This window comes from Piliocolobus tephrosceles, chromosome 8 (assembly GCF_002776525.5).
Source record: "Piliocolobus tephrosceles isolate RC106 chromosome 8, ASM277652v3, whole genome shotgun sequence".
In the NCBI taxonomy this organism is placed as follows: Eukaryota; Metazoa; Chordata; class Mammalia; order Primates; family Cercopithecidae; genus Piliocolobus; species Piliocolobus tephrosceles.
The window spans coordinates 95,138,364-95,158,010 of record NC_045441.1 but is presented as its reverse complement, the minus strand read 5'-3'; the positions used below and the strand labels follow the sequence as shown (position 1 = coordinate 95,158,010).

The following is a 19,647-nucleotide window of genomic DNA, read 5'->3' as shown; positions in this document are numbered from 1 at the left end:
GAAAAGAAGGCTTTTAGTAACAAAGATTATAATATCACACATTATTTTTTCCAAAGCAAGAAGGAAGAGCAATTTCCGATAAATCCTACCACAGTGACTATAAACTATTAAACAATTCTACCATCCTAAAGTCCTGTGAGGAGACTGAAACTGTACACCTGTTCCCAGTTTTACTCTCTAGGATGTGTGGTAGCTCCAGGACCCCAAAAGAGCAATCAGCCCAGCAAAGGACCTGCCTTCCACACCCTCAGGAGCCCTGAAGAAGCTGCTTTTTATTATGAAAACCACAGGATACTCAAGAAATGCAAATGTGAAAAAGGAAGTCTTTGAACAGCCCTGGAAACAACAGTAGATACAAGGGAGACAAATTTCAGGTTATAAGAATTTTGCATTTACAGAAAAGCATCACAATTAAAACACAAGCGGCTTCTGAAATCAAAGATCACTGTATATTACTTTGCACTCTCACCAGCAACGTGTAAAAGGGCCTAACAAACGGGTTTCTAATGGATATCATTTTTCCCAATTATCACAATTCTATGATTTGCAAAAGCAGACACATCTGAACTTTCCAAAAATATAAATATGCTAACTATTGTATTAGCTATTCTACCGGGGGAAAATAAAAGGTAATTTTCTTAAAGTTTGACTTTAAAGTTTGACACTTCTACAAATCCAAGAGGGACACAGAAAAGATCTCAAGGGAGAAATCAATATACACGGAGTGAAGAAGTTGTTTGTGCTCATTCCATGCCATTTTTAGCATAGCTCCACAAGCCCTCTAGGCTTTTAAGTCTAAATAAACACAGTGTGATTCTGTGTCACTCCAATTCGGCAGCACAATGGCAAATATTGTTTGTGTAGAAAAATAAAATGATTTCTGATACATGAACATGTTAAGGCTGACAGTATCTATCAGTAGGACATAGGCCGGGTTTCCCTCGGGGACAGCGGTATAGCACTGATAATGACCCACTTATTTCTTCACTGTCACATCTAGCAAATGCCATAAAAGACAGCAATCAGGAGGAAGTCCATGGACACGGGCTTCCCTGCATGGAGTTACCAAAGATATCTAAATTTAGGTCAAGGTTCCCCCTCCCCCAAGATTAAACTGTAGAAAAGAAGGACTGGCCTTATATTTGAGCTTTTATTGAGATTCCAATATGATCCAGTGTCTCTCAGTGACTTCACTGTGAAAAATAACATACAATTTGGGGACGGCACAGAAGCGTGGAATTTAATCAGTGTTAGTTTTCAATATTTAAGAAAGCAACCTGATAGCGCTGCTTTATTTTTTGAAAAAAAACCAAGAATGTGAAACAATTTCTGGGCTATGTCCTAACAATTGGAAGGTCTGGATCTATCTATCAACATGCCTTTTAAATATTACTTGAAAAAGCAAGACAGCAAGTTATTATATTGAATCACATAATATACACACTACAGAACAAATGAAAATCCAGTGTTTGGTAAATGGATGCTTGTGGCTTAGGATGAAAATCCTAGTGACAGGATCTTACAACCAAGGGTATGGATGAGTTACTTTGGGAATCTGCTTGATGACTCAAAAAATGGCTCCAGGAATAAAAAAAACATTGGTGTCAAAGATATTTGTGAAGAAAAATAGAATAGAAATGCTCTGTTGAGAGGTGAGTATGGGGGGGGTGGGGAAATGAATTTCTCTTATTGTTATTTTAAATGTGTATGACTAAATTAGCATATTAAATAGTACAAGCTGACATTTTTTGACCTAAAAGTGTGTGTGTGTATATGTGTGTGTATGTATGTATATATATATATATATAATTTTTTCTTAAACGAGATTGAGTCTCACTTTGTCACCCAGGCTGGAGTGCAGTGGCATGATCTCGGCTCACTGCAACCTCCGCCTCCTGGGTTCAAGCAATCCTCCTGCCTCAGCCTCCTGAGTAGCTAGGATTATAGGCATCCGCCACCACACTTGGCTAATTTTTTTGTATTTTTAGTAGAGATGTGCTTTCACCATGTTGGCCAGGCTGGTCTCGAACTCCTGACCTCATGATCTGTCTGCCTCAGCCTCCCAAAGTGCTGAGATTACAGGTGTAAGCCACCACACCAGGCCAAAAGTTTATGCATTTTAACTGGGACAGGGGGAGGGGGGACCTTTTGGGGGAGAAAGAGGAAATTTTCTCATTAGAAAAATAATCACAGCCGGGCATAGTGGCTCACACCTGTAATCCCAGTACTTTGGGAGGCTGAGGCAGGCGGATCATGAGGTTAGAATACTGAGACCATCCTGGCTAACACAGTGAAACGCCATCTCTACTAAAAATACCAAAAAAAAAAAAAAAATTAGCTGGGCATGGTGGCACACGCCTGTAGTCCCAGCTACTCGGGAGGCTAAGGCAGGAGAATCTCTTGAAACCAGGAGGCGGAAGTTGCAGTAAGCCAAGGTTGCGCCACTTCACTCCAGCCTGGTGACAGAGCGAGACTCCATCTAAACAAACAAAAAAATTAGCTGGGCATGGTGGCACACATCTGTAGCTACGCGGGAGGCTGAGACAGGAGAATCACTTGAACCCAGGAAGCGGAGGTTGCAGTGAGCTGAGATCGTGCCACTGCACTCCAGCCTGGGCGACAGACGAGGCTCTGTCTCAAAAAAAAGAAAAGAAAAAGAAGAAAAAGAATCACCATATATTTGGTCTTTTTTTTTTTTTTTTTTTTTAAGCAGGAATTTGTATCCAAATGAGATAGCCAGCTATCAGCTAGATTTTCTTATCTTTAAAATGGGAAGATCTTTCAAGGCAAAAAAAATCTTTCTACACTAATTTTTCCCTTCTGGAGTACAACCTAGACATTTGACTAATATTACTAGCATAATAAGAGTAAACCTTTGCAAATAGGTTTGCAACATACTTTGTGCTCTCGATAACATACCATGTGCTTTCACAGTGAGAAAGGAAGCATTGTGAATTAAGATTCTAGAGACATCAGTTCTTTCAGTTCTGCATTATCCTGGTATTTACTTCACAGCAAATCACCAAGTTTTCCTAGTCCTCAATGCCTCATTATTAAACATAAGAAAACATGTGGGGCAAGGTGCTCATACCTGCAATTCCAACACTTTTGGAGGCCGAGGCAGGAGGATCACTTGAGGCCAGGAGTTTGAGACCCACCTGGGCAACATAGTGAAACCCCATCTCTACAAAAAAATGAAAAAAATACTAAGAACAAGCTGGGCATGGTGGTGTGTGCCTGTAGTCCCAGCTACTCAGAAGGTTGAGGTAGAAAGATCACTTGGGCCAGAGAGTTTGAGGCTGTAGTGAGCCATAAGAGTGTCAGTGCACCCCAGCCTGGGCAACAGAGCAAGACCCTGTCTCAAAAATAATAATCAGAATAAAATGAAAGACCAAAGAACCAGATTACTTCTACAATCCCTTTCAGCCATAAAATCCCATTATTCTATGAGGTGCTAAATTAAGAATTTTGACGGCCGGGAGAGGTGGCTCACACCTGTAATCCCAGCACTTTGGGAGGCTGAGGCAGGTGGATCACCTGAGGTCAGGAGTTCGAGACTAGCCTGGCCAACACAGGGAAACCCTGTCTCTACTAAAAATACAAAAATTAGCCGGGCATGGTGGTGGATGCCTGTGGTGCCGGCTACTCAGGAGGCTGAGGCAGGAGAATTGCTTGAACCTTTGAGGCGGAGGTTGCAGCGAGCCTAGATCGCACCATTGCACTCCAGCCTGGGCAACAGAGCAAGACTCCATCTCAGGAAAAAAAAAAAAAAATTGAGAATCAATATATCAGTAGAGACTGGACACAGTGGCTCACGCCTGTAATCCTAACATGTTGGGTGGCTGAGGTGGGCGGATTGCCTGAGCTCAGGAGTTCAAGACCAGTCTGTCCATCCCCTCTCTGCTGAAAATACAAAAAATTAGCCAGGCATGGTGGTGCACACTTGTAATCCCAGCTATTCAGGAGACTGAGGCGGGAGTATCATTTGAACACGGGAGGCGGAGGTTGCAGTGAGCCGAGATCATGCCACTGAACTCCAGCCTGGGTGACAGAGCAAGGCACTGTCTCAAAAAAAAAAAGATTATCAGTGGAGACTGGGAGACCATCACTGAAGGGGAAGACAGGACCAGGCAATATCTGGAAACCACAAGGAGAGACAACAGGATCAGGCAAAGGGATAGACATGACATGAGGAGAACGGAGGTGTGATCCAGGCACACACTGTGAAATGGTGACAAAGATGGGAGAGTTCAGTATGGCCTGGTTCTGAAGGAGCTCTGGTTATTCAAGCTCTTGAACCAAATCACAGCTTCACAGAGCATCTGTGACACTTGACTGTCTATGATGGTGAGAGGGAGCTCTGGAAAATCTCAGTGGCAATGGGGCCCCTGACCCATGTGGTCACCCCAATTGCTGCCCAGTGAGGATCTGCTGTGACTTGTGGCAAATGCAACTCCACAGGGGAGGATGAAGGGGACAGCCAGAACCTGGTTTGCTATGGAAGGCCATCTTCTCAGTAAAATATTAACTCTGCCATCTCTACAGCCAAGAAAAGGAGCACTATTGATTAAAAAAAAGAAAAAAAACTGCACCGTAAAGTATGTGGATCAAAGAAGCCTGTTTACATAAAAGATGGTGCAATTTGTCTCATCTACTGTGGAAAAATCTCATTTTAAGCAACAGTGTTAAACCCCACCTGAGACAAACCACATCTTATAATCAAATGGCTTGTAAGACCATTTGATGGACAGACAAAATAACCTTTCCAAATATTCATTCAAATAAAACATTCTAATAAATCCTATAGTGCTTTCTGATTATATCATCTGAAATCTTTACTGAACAAAATGAAATCATCCCATGATGAGCAGTATCTTTCATATACTGATGACTCCTAAATGTGTCTCTCCAGCCCCGACCTCTTACCTGGCCTTCTGACTCATCTCCAAACTCTACCTCACATCTCCACTGGGATGTCTATTAGGCATGTCAAACTGAGCAAATCCAAATGAAACTCTTCTTTCCTGCCCCTCCCATGTATACATACACACCCACATGCCCTTCTACCTGTTCTAGCCAAAAAATCTTACAGTGAATCACCCTTGACTTCTCTCTTTTTCTCATATTCCCATCAAATCTCATATTCCCATCAAATCCGGCAGCATGCATATGTGTGTGTATATATATAAATATATATAGAAATATAAATATATATATAAATATATATATAAATATAAATATATATATATATAATTTTTTTTTTTTTGAGATGGAGTCTCACTCCATCACCCAGGCTGGAGTACAGTGGTGTGATCTCTGCTCACTGCAACTTTTCTTTCCTGGGATCAAGCAATTATCCTGCCTCAGCTTCCCAAGTAGCTGGGATTACAGGTACGTGCCATCACACCCGGCTAATTTTTGTATTTTTAGTAGAGACAGGGTTTCACCATGTTGGCCAGGCTGGTCTGAAACTCCTGACCTCAGGTGATCCACCTGCCTCAGCCTCCCAAAGTGCTAGGATTACAGGCGTGAGCCACTGTGCCTGGCCAAGCAGCCAATCTTGAGAAGTTGAGAATACATCCAAACACAGTCCCTTCCAAACAAACTTAGCCCTTGCTCCGTTTCACCAGTCCAAGCCATTAGATTATAATAGTTCTCCCCTTGCCCTGCTGCAGTCCATCTTCCACACAGCAGCTACAGCAATCCTTTTATGAAGCAAGTTAGATCACACCCCTGCTCAATATGCATATCGCTTCCCATTTTACTGTGAATGAGGGCCACAATCTTTACAATGGCCTCCTTGGGTCTATGTGATCTGTCTGCACCTCACCTCCTTTTTCCTTTGCCCTCAGTTCCTATCACTCTGCCCCTTGTTCGCTCCACTTGTCTCACTGACCTCTTCACTATCCTTGAACAGTGAGTCTACCAAGTATAGTCTGTGATGACTGTTTGATCTTCTAGAAATGTGCTTTCCCCATAGCCTCGTGCTTGTTCCCTCCCCACCTTCAGGTCTCTGTTTAAACATTCCCCTAATGGCCTTTCCTAGTATCCTTCCCCAAATAAATTAATTGCACTCAAATCTCTGCTTCAGACACAGTGTATGGGGAAATTCACACTCAGATAAGAACTTATCTCAGGGAGCAATATAACTCTAGGATCACTCTAGCCAGGGTTGGCATAAGGGACTGGGAAGAATGAAACAGGGAAGAAAAGTATATCAGTAAATGGGGCATTATCAAATTAGTGACCACCCTGGATTTTAAGCTGCTTGGAGTGCACCTCACAATTACCCACTTTGGAGACGGAAAGGAAGATTATTTATCTTTCAGCTCCTTGCCACCATTGGTCATGGATTATTCTCCTGGGCATCACGCCCAACCATACTTCCAAGCTGTACGTGTGTAGGCAGTAAATAGATTTTCCCAGGTGCCCTGGGCAGAAAGCAAGACACAGGTAGGGCAGTTGAGGCGAGGCACTGTCAGACTACACCTAGGCAGAGCTGGCCAACATGGTAAAGTTTTGAGATACCCAATACGATAACTAATAATGTTCACTGCACTGTTTTTAAAGATGCAAGCAGATAATCTTACTATAAGTGCATCAAACTTACAAGACTGAGCAAGCATCCCTGAATAGACTTTAATGTTGTAATCAAGTTTAAAATTGGCCTGAAAGTAAATTTTATATTCTACATAATCATAAATGACCACTGTTCTGTGTGACAGTCACGCATATATGGTGAACAATAGATAGATGTAAAAAATATAGTTACTACTCAGTTTCCCAACATAATAAAGAATTTTTAAGGCCAAAAAATAAGGCTCAAGAAGAACTGGGAGGCACAGGAGCCAACCCAAGGTTCTATACAGATGCCCACACTCACCACCGCCAGGAACACAGCAGCTAGGCCTTTCCTCTTCTTGGAGAAAGGGGTCTATTAGCCCAAAGGTCAGGGCCATATCCTGGGGTTTTGCCCATACCCTTGTTTTAAGGGTCAGCACACCAATGTCCCAGATCACATTTTACTTAAGCCATTCCAGTTCTATCTCCTCTGAAGCAAGCCCTGCGCTTAATTCTAAAAGGAGCAGAGAGTTCCAACAGTACTGGGAAAAGGAGGACATGGCACTGAAGAAGGAAGGGGTTGTTGTTCTCAGCATATCAAGGCAGGAGGAGGGTAAGGATGAACAATACAAATTATGAGATTTCAGGTGAGCCTCCCGCCCACCAAATCTCCCATAAACAATTTTACTGAGGCCCCCAAGGAAGTCCTATCCAGACTCGGCTCTGGGGAAATGTGTGTCATGAGAAGCCCAGGAGTGCCTCACAAACCTCATGTGGAAAGTAAGTACAAAGGGTTTTTCCATCACATGCAACGGCAGGAAAATCCATCTGAGTGGTAACTATGCTAACAAAAGAAGTAATTTAAGAAGGAATTTAAGCGTCAAATAAACAGAACAGATGGAAAGCACCTGGGAGCAGAATAGTAAGCGATTGATAGGAGACCCACTAGGCCAGAAGTTGACCAATGGTAGTCACAGGCTGGCTCCAGCCCACAGGTGGTTACTATTGTCCCAAGTAGGATTTTTAAATATATTCAAGCCAACATTTACAAACTTGATCTTTAAAAAAAGCTCCAGACTTCCGTTGATAAATTGAAAAGCCAGTTCCACTGGACTTGCTAGTGACAACAAAAAGCTAGAGCTGAGTAGTGGCTCCCCCTCTTGAAAGTTCCCCACAGGGCATCCCCACCCCACTACTAGTCCCTATAGTTCTTGAACTTTTTTTCTTTCCATTAAAGAAAAAAAAATATTTCTTGGTTTATATGTTAAAAATGGAAAAAAAAAAAAAAACAAAGACATTCTGCTGGTCACTTGATTTTTTTTCTTACATTCAAACTACTTCACATATTTACATGGTCTCTCGGGCCAGTGTATGCATTTGCAACTGAAACCCTAGACTAGACTGAAAACCCCATGAGGGCAGATGCTATACCTCTCTTACACACCATTGTATCCCCAGCACCATGAATAGTGCCTGACCCACAGCAGGCACTCAATACTGTTGAGTTATAGACAGAGGGATGACTTACAGCACTTTTTAAAAGGTGGTGGGGAGGGACCAGGGAGCATCACACAGCTACAAAACTATAAAGTGGGCCTTGGCAAATGAGCAGAATTGATCTTCAGTATTGGTGTACTACTTACAATGTGTTAGGTACTAATCAATACTTAACCAGATATAAGAAAAGATGCATTCTTGACTTTCCCAATCTTTTACACCAATATCTGACCATAGGTTTCTACTTCAGCATTTATTTAGCCTGCAGGTAATAATTACCATCTTAATACTTCTGTTAAATCACTGTTAGATCATTGTCTGTACTTTTCTGTTTGCTTGAAAAAATATATATTTTTTAGAAGTCTTGTTCATGCTTGATATGACCTTTGTCTTTTATTCTGAGATACAATAAGGCTATTTCTAAAGATGCTTGAAATCTTATTTAGTAGTATAATAAATCATCTACCAATAACCTTCATCTACCCATAGGTACTAAAAAGTGTAATTTCATTACCTGGTTGAAGTTCGTTCCTTTTTCCTTCTTTAGTAGACTGAACTAAACTTGCAGCTAATGGAAAAAGGAAAAAAAATCCCATTAGCAATTGACCCATATGATGGCTTGTTAAAGCTTACTATTTTATACCTCAAATAGATGAGGGCTCAAAGAGATACGTCAACGGAAGATAACGGCAGAACACAAAACATTCTTTTTTGTAGGTATACCCTCCACATTCTTTATTTCAAACTTAACTTCTCAAGAACATTTCTTTCTCAGAAAATCATTGTTATAGAATAATACTGAAAAAATCTAATACTTTGAAACTCTTAAAAGATGTAGTTCAGTTCTTGACATGTAGCAGTAAGAGCTCAACTTACCAAGCAAAGTTCTTTCACTGTTGACAGAGCAACTGAAAACTTGCAAGTCTTTCTCAAAGGTATACAGAAGCTATTAAAACAAAAGTATTTTTTAGTTTGAAGTTTCATACATTAAACAATTATATGAACATAAATTCCCATTAAGCTCTGTGCTAAGTATTACTGGGGCAAAATATTTCAGTAAAGAATGAAACTAATTTAGCTATGCTGACACATTCCAGACTACTCTTTACCAAAAAAAAAAGTTTGCTATTGTAAGCCATGTTTGGCACTGATATTTAGCCATGAGACAACCAAGTATAGTGGTTAAGAGCATAGATGTTGGAGCCCAACTAGACCCAGGTTCAAATCCTTACTCTGTCACTTGCTAGCTGTGTGACCTTGGATAAATTATTCAGCTTCTCTATCCCGCCATCAAGAGGATCAAGTGAGATAATCTCTATGAAGCACTTAGTGCAATAAGCACTCAAATGTTAGCTATTGTAATTACTGAGGCAATTAATTACAAAATAATCATTAGTTTTCTTAGCCACTGTCACAAGTGCATCTCCCATAGGCCTTTCATATTTAGAGAACCAGGAAGGTAGTCTTCTTTAATTTTTTTTCCTTGTTGTTGTTTAAAATGTTCAAAATGTTGCAAGATTCCATTTTCTTGAATATTAAAGAAAATGAAAATGCCCATGTAGGAGGATGTGATGTGGAGATTGAGGAACTAGAGAACACCAGTTCTATTAGGCAGGCTGTCTGAAAGAACATCCAGAGGATAAGGGAAAGAGACAGTCTTAGATCTCAGTAAATAGTATAAGTATTAAGTATTAAGTAATAGTATATATTACTATTATTAGTATATATAGTGTATATATATACACTATATATATAGTATATGTATACACTATATATATAGTATATATACTATTACTAATAGTATATATAATAGTAATAGTAACAGTAAATAGTATAAGTATTAAGAAGGTTACTAGTACCTGCACCCTAAAAAAGTATTGAGAACACACAAGACCCCTATAGCTAGAAGTCGATGGGAAAATCTGGCAATGCTAGGGGACAACTGATTATGGAAAGTAAACTTTCAGTTAATCAGGTACTGAATTCAAGTGAGAATTTTTGGTTTCCTTCTTGCTCTAACTGAGGAATTCTAAATTATTACTAAGAAGAATCTTATTCTAAATTAGTACTAAGAAGAATGGGTACATACACATAATTTTTAATGTGTTATCTTTTAATTACAAAGATAACATAAGTATGGTCTCAATGTTTAAAAGATGCAAACACTATCAAATAAAAAGTCAAAGCCAGCCTGGACAACATGACCAAATCCTATCTCTACAAAAGTTTTTTTAAAAATATGTCAGGCATGGTGGTATGCCTGTAGTCCTAGCTACTTGGGAGGCTGAGATAGGAGGATTACTTGAGCCCAGGAGGTTAAGACTGCTATGAGCCATGATTGTGCCACTGCACTCCAGCCCAAGTGACAGAGGGAGACCCTGTCTCAAACAAACATAAAAGGTCAAAAGAAATAGCAGTCCTTTACTCAGCCAATCTCAACTCTCTTCCAAAAGGAAGCACGTTTATAAATTGTCTATATTTATGCACTTATATTACACAGTTACATTGTGAGTTTTTAAAAAACATAAATGGAATGTATTAAATGTATTATTCTGACAACTTGCTTTTTTCATGTAACAACATGTTTTGGAGAGCCTTCTGTATCAGTACAGAAGTCTTAATCCTTTAATAGCTGTATCAATTTCCAAAACTTACTGATGGGCATTTAGTATGCCTCCTACATTTAGGTAATATAATAATCCAATGAACCTTTTACATAAACCTGTGTGAATCTGTGCAGATATTTCTGTAATATCAAAACCTCAAAGTGGAATTCCTAGGTCAACAGGTGTGCAAGTATCAGAAGTCTTTAACTCCAAGCATCAAAAAATCTTCCCCAATCTAGCCTAGGCAAAAAGACAATTAGTGGCTCATGTAATTGAACAGAATGGGGTGTTACTTCAGTATTGGCTTGATCTAGAGCTGGAAATATCCATTCTCCTAGCTTTCTGGGTTCAATACATTTGTCAGCCTCCACACAATAGAGCTCCAAGTTCTATTCCCCAAAGCCACAGCAACTCCAACCCAGTGAATTCACTTATCACCAAACCCAATGAAAAAGAGAAGAGTCCATGTCCCAAATTCCCAGCAAAGTATTCTCTTTTATCCAACCAGTTTAGGTCATGTTCACTCTTGTATGCACTACCAGGGAAGTCCTACATGACAGAAGGTGGGAGAAAGAGGTGGAAGAGGGTGAGGAAGGAAAGCTATTGAGACTGTGCTTATGCTTATCCCATTACTTATGCTAATGGAAAGCATAAGTAGTATACTGCTTCTCATTTGCCGATTCCAGGGTAAGACCATTAACTCAAAACTTGAGGTGGGGTAGGGCAAAGTGGAGTCAACCCACTTGTCCCTATTGCTCCCACCAAGTACAGTTTTAAAACCCTGGACATATATTTTTTTAAGTTTCAAAGATGACTCTGAAATGCAGAGAGAAGGCAGCATACTCTTTAAGGACCCCAGATCCTGATGAATGACATAGTGGCGAGTTCCCTGGGTTTTTCTTTTGTGTCATACAGCCTAGACTCGGAGCTAAAGAGGTGAAAACAACAGAAATACTGATGGGAGCAGACAAAAACAAACACACACCCATGCTCTCTAGCCAAAGGAACTGGAAAGGGGAAACACAGCAAGAGAGAAACTTTTTTACAATAACCACCCTAACTCCAGCTAAACACCACGAAAGAAAATGCAACCCCACTCCTATCTCTACCAGCAAAGTCTGCATGGGGAGCTTAGACTCCCACCTTTGCCCAGCTATAACAAGGCACCCTTCCCCCTTCTGCAAGATGAATATCAAAGAAGACCAAAAAGGAAATCAGGACTTTCATCCATTCCCAGTGGTAAATAAGCCTTCCCCCACCGAAAGTGCCAGCAAAGCCACGTGGATCCTGGACTCCCACCCAGACTCCAGTAGTAAAGAAGTCCCTTTCTACCTCCTCACTGGGATGGTGTCTGAGGTGGCTGAATGGGAAGCCAGAACTTTCACTACCACCCAGTGATAATGAGGCCTTCACCTACCTTTCCCTGATCCTGCTCCTCTGCAGTGGCATCAGTGGAGGCTAAGTGGGGAGACTGAAATCCCACTTCTTTCTGGCCATAACAAGACACTTCTCTCCACTAGGGTGTCCAAGTAGGCCACGTGGGGAACCTGGACCTTCACCCGGCACGACCTAGCAGTAGTAGGTTGTACCACTAACCCCACTAATTCCCCAACAGGTAAATTATCAGAGGAGGCATGCTAAAGAGAAGACTTAAATAAGATCCAGAGTTTCATAATGTAGTCCTCAAAATGTCTAGCATACAATAGAAAATCTCATGTCATACCAAGAACCAGGAAAATCTCAAACGGAATGAGAAAACAATAGGCACAAGCACTGAGATAACAAAGATACTGGAATTTTCTGACAAAGATTTTTAAACGGTCATAAAAATGCTTCAATAAGTAATAACAAGTATGCTCGAAACAAATGAAAAAAGTCTCAGCAAGAAATAGAATATGTAGAGAAAAATACAAATGGAAATTTCACAGCTGAAAAATACAATTACCAATTTTTTTTTTTTTTTTTAACAAAACCTCCATGGGTAGGCTCAACAACACACTGGAGAGGACAGAAGAATCAGTGAACTTGAAAACAATAGAAGTTACCTAATTTAAATGATAGACAGAAAACTGAAAAATAAAAGAAACGGAACCTCAGAGATCCGTGAGACTATAACAAAAGATCTACCATTCTTGTAATCAGAGTCCACAAAAAGCAAAGAGAAACAGATTGGAACGTTAAGAAAAAATATTTGAAGAAATATTGGCTAATGACTAAAAATGTCCCAAATTTGGCAAGAGACTACAGATTCAATAAGTGGAGTGAACCCCAAACAGGGAAAATCCAAACAAATCCATACCAAGACACAGTATAATCAAACTTCAGAAAACTAAGGAAAAAGAAAAAATTTTTTTCAAACACAGCAAAGAAAAAAAGTGACATCTAATGGGGGGAAAAAATTCAAAAGACAGCAGATTTCTCGTGAGAAACCAGAGAACCCAGAAGGAAATGGCACGTTTTTCAAGAGAGGAACGAAAAGAACTATGAATCCGGAATTCTATACTTGGCAAAATTATCCTTCAGGAATGAAAGGAAAAAAAAGACATTCTCAGAGGAAGAAAACTATGAAAACTTGTCATCAGCATACTTACCCTAAAAAAAAATGGCTAAAAAAAGTTCTTAAAAGAGAAAGGAAATGATAAAAGGAATGTTAGAACATCAGAAAGAACCATGGAAACAGCAAATATACAGGTAAACACAATAGACCTTCCTTCTACTCTTGTGTTTTCTAAATTATGTTTGACAATCGAGGCAAAAAACAGGAAATATCAAAGACAAAAACATGGAAAGGCAAAGAGACTTAAAAGGAGATAAGAGTTCTACACTTCATTCGAACTGGTAAAATTTCAACACCAATAGATCTTGTGGTGATGGAATAACTCTTTCTTGATTGCAGTGGTAATTACAGGAATCTATGAAATGGCATAGAACTATATGCACACATTCTGCTGACATTAATTTATTGGTTTTAATATATTATCCTATAGTTACACAAGATGTAACAATTGAGAGAAACTGAGTGAAGAGTACACAGGACATTGCTGTACTTGTTTTTCAAATTTAAAAACTAAAAACTTTTAGAGAAGGATGGGTAAGCATTAAGACTCAGAAACCATTATCCCATCCTTAAGCTTAATTACCAAGAGAAAGATTTTTTTTTCCCTCTTGATGGCACCATCTTTCTCATGGTGGCACCTTTGCAAGGAAAAATATAGTGCTTGAAAAGAATTAGGCTGGGCGTGGTGGCTCACACCGTAATCTCAGCACTTTGGAGGCTGAGGCAGGCAGATCACGAGGTCAAGAGATCGAAACCATCTTGGCCAACATGGTGAAACCCCATCTCTACTAAAACAACAACAACAAAAATTAGCTGGGCGTGGTGGCACACACCTGTAGTTCCAGCTACTTGGGAGGCTGAAGCAGGAAAATTGCTTGAACCCAGGAGGTGGAGGTTGCAGTGAACTAAGATGGCATCACTGCACTCCAGCCTGGCAACAGAGACTCCATCTCAAAAAAAAAAAAAGAATTTTAAAGCCCATGTAGATTTGGTATACAAATCCATTCCTTCAATAAAACCATCGAAAGGTCAGTCAAAAACACATATGGGCTTAAGGGTTGTGCTTATGTGGAGACGGGAGAAGGGGAGGGTTTGTTTAGCACCTATGGTTCAGAAGCAAAATTTGCCTGTTTACAAAGCTAGTTTAAATTTCCTATTAATTTATCCTTTGGCCAATTTATTTTCTGGACTAATTTTCACATTTTGGAATTCAAAGCAGCTTTGTCACTGGAAAATTTTTGAAAACCAGCCACTCTGGAGGGAACCTATTACTATTAATCCATTGAAAAATATTCACTGCACTCCTACCACTCACAGGCAGTAAGCTAAAGGTAACCGGGATGAAACACATTGGTATGCAAAGTGCTCCTACTATCAAGTGCTCACAGTCTTGGGAAATGTGGGCGGAATATGACCACAAAAGATAACAGCAGTCACCACAACTGGATTGAGAGAAGACAGACTATGTTGTCTCCTCTCAATCCATTTTTTTAGAATACATGCCACACAGAAATTAAGCAACAACTGCACTGAAAACTAGGTATTTTATTCTCTTTCCCTAGACTGTGTATTGTGAAAGAGTTTACGTTGATCATCACTGTGTCTCCAGCACCTGACAGGGAAAACACTCAATGCTTATTTGTTGGATCAGTGAATGAGTGAGTGAATGAATGAATGAATGTGAAAGGGGTGGAAGAAGGAAGAGAGAATTAACCAAGCAGCATATTGGAACCCTGAAGAGTAAGGCGACCTGTAAGAAATTTGTAACGGATAAAGGACATTTAAGTTCAAAAATGTCCAATATTCAATTCTAAATTGTTTTTACATAGGCGCAAAATTGCTCACTCTCATTTGCTCCCAGAATTAGACAAAGTCACCTGTCACATCAACCAATGCCTTATGTGAGTAATCTGGGGGGAAAAAAAGGAAAGGGGTTCCTTGTCTGAATCATTAAGAAATAATGAGAAACAAGACACAAGAAGGTTAAGCAGAAGCAGAAAGAATCAGAGGTCATTATACGATGATGTGGAAGTACACAAATCTCGACGAGGACACTGGACCTCCTACTTTCTTACAGGATACTGAATAATTTGTTTGAGCCAATTTTACTTAAATCTCAAAGGTCTAAGAGACTTCACCTTACTTTTTGGTTCAATAGTCCTTGTGTTTTTTGTTTAAGATAATAGGACCAAGAGATCGTTAAGGGAGAAGAGAAGGAAAGCAAAGAAATATAAATTTTTAGAAAATAAAGTTGGTATTCCCACTCCTAGATATGCATACAAAAGAATTTTAAAATAGCTACATATATAATAGTGTTCATAATAGATAAATGTTAGAAATAGATGCCCATCAACAAATAAAAGAATAAAACTGTTGCATATACTGTGATAACTGATTGCATGAATTGGAGTTATTCTGTCATACTCAATTGAGTTAAATCAAGAGATCAGGAGAGGAAAAGAGAAGCACATGGGGCACAAGTGCCTGCCCAGGTGTCTTGCAAGCCAGCTGCCAAAATGACCAAATGCCATAAACTTAAGAATAGCTTCACCTAATAGCTACTGAAACAAACTGCCACGGCTCTAAAACTAGTTTTACCTACTGCTTTCACACACCAATGAGATCTTGCCAGCTCCTAGAAACTTTCCTGTTGCCAGTGAGTTTTCTTTCAAAGCCATATGTAACATTTCTCTTTCTGATAAAACCCCCAAACTTTCTTAGTTCTTTGGACATACCAAAGACCACCCTGGTCTGTGTGCATGCCTTAAATTGCAATTCTGTTTTTTCAAATAAAATGTTTAGAGAAAAAAGAAAATAAAGTTGGAATTTATGTCTAGAAAAAGGAGGAGACAACGAAGAAAACTCTAAAAGCAGTAAAGTAACCAATGAGTAATCTATGATTTATGGTGATTTTTACCTCATTTTGTCTGGTTGGACAATCATATAATCCAAAGATGACATTTCCCTTATCATCCTAAAAAAAATTAAACAGATGTTTATTAAATGTCATTGTTTAGGAAGTTAGAATGTTACTAGTTTTAAAACCAACCTGCAATAACTCAATCTTGGCAGTAAGTACTTTAAAAGAAGCTTTCTGTGCCTGTCAGAGGGGGACTGAATCCAGTTCAGCTAGTCATTTGGGCTCAAAGAATAAAATGCATCAATAGTGTAGAGCTCAGTGAGTTTGGGGAACTGTCTAGTAGGACTGAGCATGGTGAAGGAGTAAATCTTTTCATACTTCCACTTATGTCTTTGAAAATATACACATATGATAGATAATAGGGATGGCTAGGACAAGTCCACAGCATTCTTATAAGTAAAACATTGTGAATCACACAATTCCTTAAAGATACCATTCTAAGACACAATTTACAATAATTATTTTTACTTAAAAAAGTACAGTGATGTAACTGTGCAAAGCAAACTGGCCATTTGAATTATTCATATGTGCTTATTATAGTAAAGCTAAATTTTCCTTAGAACACTTGACATTGAAAACACATTGTTAAATAACAATGCTGCACATGCCTGTAGTCCTAGCTACCAGGGAGGCTGAGGCAGGAGCTCAAGGAACCTACTTGAGCCCATGAGTTTGAGGCTGCAGTGAGCTATGATTATGCCACTACACCCCAGCCTGGGTGACAGGGTAAGACCCTGTTTCTAAAAACAAAATAATAACAATGCTTCAAAAGTCAAGTCCTAACATATCTACGTCTGAAGAGACTAATCATATTTAATATTTTCTCCAATGATAAAATGTTAACATATTAATTAGGTTTAAACATTTTTACTTGGCATTTTTTGTCTAGAAAACGAAATTGTTCATTGATTCAAAATTTGAATGTCAGATATGCCCATTTAGTTTTATTTTAAACTAAATATGTCAGATATGCCCATTTAGTTTTATTTTAAAATGAAGAAACATTTAATACTAATATTTTTTTTTTTTTTTTTTTTTTTTTGAGACAGGATCTCGCTGTGTCACCCAGGCTGGAGTGCAGTGGCACAATATCAGCTGACTGCAACCTCCACCTCCTGGGTTCAAACGAATCTCCTGCCTCAGCCTCCTAACTGGAACTACAGGTGTGCACCACCATGCCCAGCTCATTTTTGTATTTTTTGGTAGAAACAGAATTCTGCCATGTTGGCAAGGCTGGTCTCAAACTCGTGACCTCAAGTGATCCGCCCGCCACAGCCTTTTAAAGTGCTAGAATTACAATGTGAGCCACCATGCCCAACCTACTACTACTAAATTTCAATCACTTTATTCAATCTCACACACACAAAGTCTTAAGATTAAATGCCAACAAGTTTATTCATTACCCCTCAATAAGATACAGTATAGAATTCTGTAAAAAGAGAATATAAAGGATTAAAAACAGTATATTTTACATCTTACCACAATAAAAAAGAATATAGACATACCTTATATGTATAAATAATATTTCCATTTCTTTCAACATTTAATACACGTAAGCTCTCATAATCGTTTTCTAAAACATCTGAAATGATAATAGCAGGTTAATACTCAGCAGAAGATGGTTAGAAACATATCTAACCAATATATTAGTAAAGGAAACCAAATATAAATATATACTAATAATTCTATTATATAAAACTTAAAAACAGGCGAAGAGAATCTCTTTTATTAGAAGTACAAACAGTAGTGACCTTTAAGGAAGGAGAAAGCCATAGTCATTGAGAGGTATCTCAAGAGAGCCTTGTTAGGTGTTGGTAATGTTAAATGTCTTGGGTATACTGATATACTCTATGATAACTCACTGAGCTGTATGCTCTTTTCTGTGTGAATGTTATACAATAAATTCCAAGTATCTGTTAGTTTTTGCTTTGTGCATTTTGAGGATATATCATTAAGGACATACAAATTTAGAATTGTTATAGCCTCCTGGTGGATTAGCCACTGTTAGGCTCTAAGCTGAGCTGCCAGCTGTCTGAGTACTCAATTAAAACAAGATTAAAAAGTTAATATTAACTTTTTAACAGTCAAGCTTTTAATCACTTACTGTGACGCTATAAAGCAAGAGGCTAAACAAGAGAAAGTGCTAATGTCCCTGGTCTATTTTCTCCCCATGGAATGGTGCCGTTAGCCAAGGGTCAAGTGAATCAGCACAGATATGGAGTTCTCTTCACAATCGAGGGACCCTCCCAAAAAGGTTCCTGCCAGTATCATGGATCCAGGTGCCAAGGGTAGGGAGAAGGAGAAGAGCTAGGAGTGGAAAAGTATTTCACTGGAGTAGAGAAAAGCAGTCTCTTCAAAGCTCCCCTCTTCCACCTGCTAAGGTGGTTTTAGTGGTTTACAGGCACCTGAGAAAGGTCTCTGCTAAAGGCCTCTGATAAAGAGGCCTCTAAATGAAGAACCTGGGCTAGGAATGCAGCTATCTGTAACAGTATGGCTGGCCAGCGGGGCCTGAATCAACCTACAACTCATTTCAGGGACTACGGTGCATTGACCACACACCAAGTCGGATTTGAGGAGAGCAGCTTTCTCCCGTAAGGCCTGTCAGATAAAGTCTTTGTAACTGCACATGGTTGGGTCTGAAAAATTACACATAAATTTTTAAAATAGGAGCTGGATTAGCAACCCTTTATTCATTATACAACATCCCTTATTCCTAATAATTATTTTTACTTTAAGGTCTACTTTGTCTGATATTAATATAATAATATAACTACATCAGCTTGGTTAGTGCTTGCATAACTTTCTGTTATTAATATTCCTGTGTCCTTATATTGAAGATATGTTTTAAAAGCAGTATCTACTTGGGATTTTTTCCTCCAATCTGACGTTCTTAATCTTTTAATTGGGGTATGTAGTCCATTTACATCTAACGTAATTACTAACATATTGGGTTGATATTTGTCATATTACTATTTGTTTTCTATGTGTCTCACCTGTTGTACTACTCTTCTAGACTAAGTTTATGATTTCATTCTATTACCGATTAACTTGTCAGTTACAGTTGCTATTCTTTTATTAGTTATACTAAAAGTTATAACATGCATCCTTGACTTATTATGTTTTAGTATTACGTGATGCAAAAAAAATCTGACGCAACTGAAACTCTCATACATTGTTAATAGGAGTATAAATTGGAAAACTGGCAGCACCTAGTGAATCCAAACACATGACTCAGCAACTACACTTGTACATACATCCTCAAAAGAAATATATACATATATTTAGCAAGGGACACATAAGAATGTCTATAGTACTGTGGTACATTATTGCCCAAACCAGAAACCCAAACTATCCATTAAGTGAAGAATGAATAAATTGTGTTATATCCAAACAATAGCACAAAACAAGGAATTAACATTCTGCAATAACACATATAAAACTGAGCAAAAGAACCTTCCCCACCACCAAAAAAGGTACAAATTGTATGTTTCAATTCATACATAAGT

At 38.9% G+C, this 19,647-nt stretch overlaps 1 protein-coding gene across 4 annotated transcripts in view; it reads right to left on the bottom strand.

Annotated features, from left to right (window-relative positions):
* GSAP (gamma-secretase activating protein) overlaps nucleotides 1–19,647 on the bottom strand; it is a 107,313-nt gene that overhangs the window by 76,959 nt on the left and 10,707 nt on the right. For all 4 annotated transcript variants that reach the window (XM_023192525.3, XM_023192526.3, XM_023192527.3 and 1 more), the window contains exons 2-5: nucleotides 17,647–17,723; nucleotides 16,139–16,195; nucleotides 8,935–9,004; nucleotides 8,573–8,626 (exon numbers count right to left, since the gene is read on the bottom strand). In XM_023192525.3, the coding sequence (XP_023048293.2) occupies nucleotides 8,573–8,626; nucleotides 8,935–9,004; nucleotides 16,139–16,195; nucleotides 17,647–17,723 (258 nt within the window). The remainder of the gene's footprint in view (nucleotides 1–8,572; nucleotides 8,627–8,934; nucleotides 9,005–16,138; nucleotides 16,196–17,646; nucleotides 17,724–19,647) is intronic.